At 34.8% G+C, this 7,500-nt stretch overlaps 1 protein-coding gene across 2 annotated transcripts in view; it reads right to left on the bottom strand.

The window, feature by feature from the left end:
* Positions 1-7,500, bottom strand: part of LOC135200397 (PDF receptor-like) — a 27,426-nt gene that overhangs the window by 12,402 nt on the left and 7,524 nt on the right. For both annotated transcript variants that reach the window (XR_010311279.1, XM_064229028.1), the window contains exons 4-5: positions 6,184-6,287; positions 733-874 (exon numbers count right to left, since the gene is read on the bottom strand). Coding sequence is in view for 1 of the 2 variants with exons in the window: in XM_064229028.1 (XP_064085098.1) it covers positions 733-874; positions 6,184-6,287 (246 nt within the window). In the remaining variant the exon portion in view is untranslated. The remainder of the gene's footprint in view (positions 1-732; positions 875-6,183; positions 6,288-7,500) is intronic.

The raw sequence follows: 7,500 nt of genomic DNA, 5'->3' as shown, positions 1-7,500 counted from the left end.
AAGGGACAGTCAGCAGAAAGTGGTGCAGGGAAGCTTCTTTGAGTTCTTCAGAGTTTTTTTCCCTGGCAACGCCGGGTTGGTCAGCTAGTTTTTTTTTATTCCATCTTTCTTTCCACACTATCCTAACAATTTTTCATAGTGCAACTGCTTTGAGGTTTTCGTCCTTTTACACCTTTCAAACCTTCCTACTCTCAGTTTCCATTCCATTCAGCTCTTGGCATTTGAGCTACTTTTTATACTCCATTCCCGAAGCCTGTGGAAAAATTCGTCCGTTGTTTGACGAACTGGAGTAAGCCAATTCTACACCCTCTGACAAAAGGAGCTTTAAAGCTTGTGATATTATTCAGAGCTTCTATTTAGTTCATCATTTATGGGAAGTTGGTTGCAAAATATGACACGAAGACAGCTGATATTTTGATGTTATGAAATATATAAAACAACAGACACTTTTACTAGAAAACTCAAAAACTAAAAAAAAAAAAAACACACACACACTTTTACTGGAAAACTCAAAAAGTTTAACTTTTACTAAAAAAGAAAAACTCGAAAACTAAAAAAAAAAAAAACTCGAAAACAAATTTAAAAATAAAAAACAAACTTTTACTGGAAAACTAAAAAAAAAAAAAAACTACTTTCACTAGGAAACTTAAAAAAAAAGAAAAAAAAGGGATACGCCATTTCGTCAAAACAGGGACGAAGTGTCAACAGTAATCAACTGTTGTTCTGACTGACCGTGTTGTCGATGCCGTGCTTTCTCTCCTGGGTCTGTCGAGTGATGTATTGGTCGATGTAGAGCGTCAGTCGAACCATCAACTGGATGACCATGGCTACGAACAGGTTGAAATGCATCCGCGTTCTGTTGTTTCTCAGAGATCTGTAGGGGGCGGAACGAAGAAAAAAAGAGAGAGAATTTATCAGTGGATTTGAATAACCTTGGAAGAGCTGTTTTTTTTTTCATTTCTTTTTTAGGGTAAAAGGGTTGGGGGGTTAGGGTGGTGCATGCACGACGTCGAGGGGAATACTTATATATGCTTGTATATGTAGTATATATATGTTTGATTTTAAATCGCGAATAAAGGTTAAAACGTGATGCTTATATACGAAACAAAGATACATCTCAATTGTTCCACTTTTCCGTCGTGGTTGTAACTTTGTTTATATATATACATACATAACTATATATATATATATATATATATATATATATATATATATATATATATATATATATATATATATATATATATATATATAGTATATATATATATATAGAGAGAGAGAGAGAGAGAGAGAGAGAGAGAGAGAGAGAGATATCTATATATATATATATATATGAAACATATATATATATATATATATATATATATATATATATATATATATAATAATATTACATATATTTCTAACATGATATCACATCCGAACCGTGATCCATTTTATATATCAATTCAAGATACAAAATAAGTCCTTTAATATTCTAAATTCACTTTACCTCCCAAATTGAATATATTTTCATATATGTACCGAAGGGGAATTTTAAGTTTAACTTGATAATAAATTTAAAGTCATGATGGGATCGAACCACCGTCCAAGTGGACAGGGACGAAATCAGGACAGTCAGTGACGCTATTCCAATCAGCCAAACAGAGACGCTATAAGTTCATATCGATTCTGACCTTACAAATCACCCTCGATCTGGATGCTTTCGTAATTAGAATCGATATGAAACCCCGTCTACCATGTTGGCCAATTCGAGCGTTTGACAGCACGTAGCCTTTTGTTATGAATAATTATCACATCGAACCGTGATCCATTTATATATCAATTCAAGCTACAAATGTCCTTTAATATCTAAATTCACTTTACCTCCCAAATGATATATTTTCATATATGTACCGAAGGGGAATTTTTTAATAGATAATAATTTCGTCCCCCCATGGGATCGAACCACCGTCCAAGTGGACAGGGACGAAATCAGGACAGTCAGTGACGCTATCCAATCAGCCAACAGAGACGCTATAAGTTCATATCGATTCTGACCTTACAAATCACCCTCGATCTGGATGCTTTCGTAATTAGAATCGATATGAAAACCCCGTCTACCATGTTGGCCAATTCGAGCGTTTGACAGCACGTAGCCTTTTTGTTATGAATAATTATCACATGAACCATGATCAATTTATATATCAATTCAAGCTACCAAATGTCCTTTAAATATCTAAATTCACTTTACCTCCCAAATGATATATTTTCATATATGTACGAAGGGGAATTTTTTAATTGATAATAATTTCGTCCCCCCATGGGATCGAACCACCGTCCAAGTGGACAGGGACGAAATCAGGACAGTCAGTGACGCTATCCAATCAGCCAACAGAGACGCTATAAGTTCATATCGATTCTGACCTTACAAATCACCCTCGATCTGGATGCTTTCGTAATTAGAATCGATATGAAACCCCGTCTACCATGTTGGCCAATTCGAGCGTTTGACAGCACGTAGCCTTTTGTTATGAATAATTATCACATCGAACCGTGATCCATTTATATATCAATTCCAGCTACAAATGTCCTTTAATATCTAAATTCACTTTACCTCCCAAATGATATATTTTCATATATGTACCGAAGGGGAATTTTTTAATTGATAATAATTTCGTCCCCCCATGGATCGAACCACCGTCCAGTGGACAGGGACGAAATCAGGACAGTCAGTGACGCTATCCAATCAGCCAACAGAGACGCTATAAGTTCATATCGATTCTGACCTTACAAAATCACCCTCGATCTGGATGCTTTCGTAATTAGAATCGATATGAAACCCCGTCTACCATGTTGGCCAATTCGAGCGTTTGACAGCACGTAGCCTTTTGTTATGAATAATTATCACATCGAACCGTGATCCATTTATATATCAATTCAAGCTACAAATGTCCTTTAATATCTAAATTCACTTTACCTCCCAAATGATATATTTTCATATATGTACCGAGGGTGATTTGTAAGGTCAGAATCGATATGAACTTATAGCGTCTCTGTTGGCTGATTGGATAGCGTCACTGACTGTCCTGATTTCGTCCCTGTCCACTTGGACGGTGGTTCGATCCCATGGGGGGACGAAATTATTATCAATTAAAAAAATTCCCCTTCGGTACATATATGAAAATATATCATTTGGGAGGTAAAGAATTTAGATATAAAGGACATTTGTAGCTTGAATTGATATATAAATGGATCACGGTTCGATGTGATAATATTCATAACAAAAGGCTTACGTGCTGTCAAACGCTCGAATTTGGCCAAACATGGTAGAACGGGGTTTCATATCGATTCTAATTACGAAAGCATCCAGATCGAGGGTGATTTGTAAGGTCAGAATCGATAATGAACTTATAGCGTCTCTGTTGGCTGATTGGATAGTGTCACTGGACTGTCCTGATTTCGTCCCTGTCCACTTGGACGGTGGTTCGATCCCATGGGGGACGAAATTATTATCAATTAAAAAATTCCCCTTCGGTAACATATATGAAAATATATCATTGGGGAGGTAAAGTGAATTTAGATATTAAAAGGACATTTGTAGCTTGAATTGATATATAAATTGGATCACGGTTCGATGTGATAATTATTCATAACAAAGGCTACGTGCTGTCAAACGCTCGAATTGGCCAACATGGTAGACGGGGGGTTTCATATCGATTCTAATTACGAAAGCATCCAGATCGAGGGTTGGATTTGTAAGGTCAGAATCGATATGAACTTATAGCGTCTCTGTTGGCTGATTGGATAGCGTCACTGACTGTCTGATTTCGTCCCTGTCCACTTGGACGGTGGTTCGATCCCATGGGGGGACGAAATTATTATCTATTAAAAAATTCCCCTTCGGTACATATATGAAAATATATCATTTGGGAGGTAAAGTGAATTTAGATATTAAAGGACATTTGTAGCTTGAATTGATATATAAATGGATCACGGTTCGATGTGATAATTATTCATAACAAAAGGCTACGTGCTGTCAAACGCTCGAATTGGCCAACATGGTAGACGGGGTTTCATATCGATTCTAATTACGAAAGCATCCAGATCGAGGGTGATTTGTAAGGTCAGAATCGATATGAACTTATAGCGTCTCTGTTGGCTGATTGGATAGCGTCACTGACTGTCCTGATTTCGTACCCTGTCCACTTGGACGGTGGTTCGATCCCATGGGGGGACGAAATTATTATCAATTAAAAAAATTCCCCTTCGGTACATATATGAAAATATATCATTTGGGAGTAAAGTGAATTTAGATATAAAGGGACATTTGTAGCTTGAATTGATATATATTTACATATATATATATATATATATATATATATATATATATATAGATATCTCTCTCTCTCTATATATATATATATATAGTATGTATATATATAAACAATGATTTTGACATCATTGAGGATATAATCCTCAATGATCTCAAATCCTTATGTAGTAAAACAAAATATATATTTCTTGTAAAGTGAGTAAAGTTTTCGACCAACAGCTGTGGTCTTGTTGGTCGAAAGCTTTATTTACTTTACAAGAAATATGTATTTTATTTAACTACATAAGGATTATACATCATTGTGGATTATATCTCCATCTACTTAAGGTACGACGTAGTACCTAGCTTCCGATTATATATATATATATATATATTATATATATATATATATATATATATATATATATATATATATATATATATATATATGTATGTATATATGAATAATTATCAATCACTGTGATTCATATAAATTATTCGAGCTACAAATGTCGTTTAATATCTAAATCACTCTACCTCGGAATTAATATATTTTCATATAAATGCAAACCGAAGGGGAATTTTTTAGTTGATATTAATTTCGTCCTCTCTTGGGTTCGAACCACCGTCCGGTGGACAGGGACGAAATCAAGACGTCAGTTATGTTATCGATTCGACTAACGTCACTGACGTCTTGATTTCGTCTCTGTCCGCTGGACGGTGGTTCGAACCCACGAGAGGACGAAATTATTGTCAACTAAAAAATTCCCCTTCGGTTTACATATATATGAAAATATATCAATTCCGAGGTAGAGCAAATTGGATATTAAAGGGCATTTGTAGCTCGAATAATAAACTATAAAATATATATATATATATATATATATATATATATATATATATATGATATATATATATATATATATATATACATACACACATACACCAAGTGGCACCAGACCTTGGACGTGTGACCCTGGTGTATAAGCATCGGTAGGTCGCATTTATGCCTCAGGACCCCAAATGGCTGCAGAGAGAGAGAGAGAGAGAGAGAGAGAGAGAGAGAGAGAGAGAGAGAGAGAAAGGGGGGACAAGAAATTAAGCCCAACGAACCAAAGAATAGAGGAAGTAGTAGTCTTCTCTCGTCATTTTCTACGACGACAAATGAACCAGAAAGGTGTAAAGACATCTTTTCTTGAAAATGGTGATAGGTCGGTGCACGGAGAATATATAGTATGTGTGTAGGTCTTTTTTTCCGATGTGAACGAATAACCCTACTGGATAGACAATATATGCATACATACGTACATATATATATATATATATATATATATATATATATATATATATATATGTATGCAATAAAAAAACACCGTATCGTGCTTCTAAGAAATCAATGGAAGGATCCTCGGTAATATTCTTGTTTATCCAGAAGAAATATATTTGTGGAAATATTTGCAAAGATTAAAGCTTTCGTCTAATTCCTTCAGTGGACTTGATCACTGACTAATATATATATATATATATATATATATATATATATATATATATATATATATATATATATATATATTTATATATATATATATATATATATATATATATATATATATATATATATATATATATATATATTATATATATATATATATATATATATATATATATATATATATACACGCATTCTTCATTCCTCCATTCATTTGAAAACATTACTTTCCCGTTCTACCTCAGGTCTGTCCACATTGCGGATGCATTTATGAACACGGAACTCACTCACGACGCTCTTTCGTCATTCATTTATTCGTCTAGTCTGGATGTTCCGAGTTGATCGCGGAGTGGAAAGATGGCGCCGTTGTGGCCGCCGGGAAAGCTAAGCAGTGACTCACCTGAAGTAGCAGAATATTGCTAGAGAAGCCGTGACTGACGCCAGAGAGAGAGACAGTCCCACCGTCTCGATGACTCGACTCACTTCCGCTACGTGTAATTTCAGCTGAAATCAAGAAACAAAAGAACGCTCCTGAAAGCAATCTGCTTTGGTTGGGGGGGGGGGGGGGGGGGGGGGGGGGAGAGAGTGGGGCGCGGGGGATGCAGCGATGCGCTCCTGAGCGTTAAATCTGCCTACGAACAGGCTGGAGTTAAATATCCAGGCCTTTCTCCTCCGTCAAATTAAATGTTAGTTTAATCTCAGGTTCAAGAGGTATATCTTTTTATAACGAATAGCATGGAGATACAGATCCACAGTTACGTTCTGGTAAATATGTAAAATAAATTAAATCTCGACAGAGAGCTTTCGGAAGATTGAAAAAGGGAAATCGAGCGGATTCCCGAAAGCTCTCTGTCGAGATTTATTTTGAAAAAATGTACCTGTACATAACTATGGATTTGTTTCCCCATTTCAAGACTCGTGCTATTTTGAGTATTTTTTTTTTAATGAAGAGCGTGATGTCATTCTCTTATGAATATTTTTTTTAATGAAGGAAATCATCACGTGGTTTCAGTGACTAAGGTACAGAACTGTACTGCATCCTCGGTTGGGTTCAGTTAAAGTTGTGAGGAGTAACTTGGTATTCAATTTTTTCCTCCAGACATTCGGCCAAAGTTGATTCTGACAGATGTTGAATGTTTCGGTTGAATTCGTGAAAGTTACGCAAAAATCGTTTGATGGCTATAAAATACAGGTCGTGAAGGTTAGTACAAGAAATGACACCGAAAAAAAAAATGAAAATGTACGGGAACCATACTTCAAGACTTTGAAAATTATAAGGTTCATTTTTTATAAGTACAAAAATTTTCACTTAGACTACTGCCCTTCTTATACGGTAGCATAAACATGCTTGTTGATATATAGATGCTATAATTGCGATTTTCAACTATTATCCAATTATTATCTAGCATAATTCAACATTGCTTTTTTACAATGAATCAACATTATTTTTTTGCAAATTCAAATGTAAACAAAATACAGATATTGCGATTTTTATGTCTCATCCCATTTTTTTTCGCAATAAATCAACATCAAATTTCTTTTACAAACTCGAAATGTAAACAAGATACAGATATTGCGACTTTTATACATTATACCATTTCGTTTTACAATAAATCGACATTAATTTTTTTTATAAACTCAAAATGTGAAGATACAGACATTACTATTTTTATGTTCGCTATAAATCAACATAATTTTTTCACAAACTCAGGATGTA

This window comes from Macrobrachium nipponense, chromosome 26, assembly GCF_015104395.2.
Source record: "Macrobrachium nipponense isolate FS-2020 chromosome 26, ASM1510439v2, whole genome shotgun sequence".
In the NCBI taxonomy this organism is placed as follows: domain Eukaryota; kingdom Metazoa; phylum Arthropoda; class Malacostraca; order Decapoda; family Palaemonidae; genus Macrobrachium; species Macrobrachium nipponense.
This window is presented reverse-complemented; position numbering and strand designations above follow the sequence as displayed.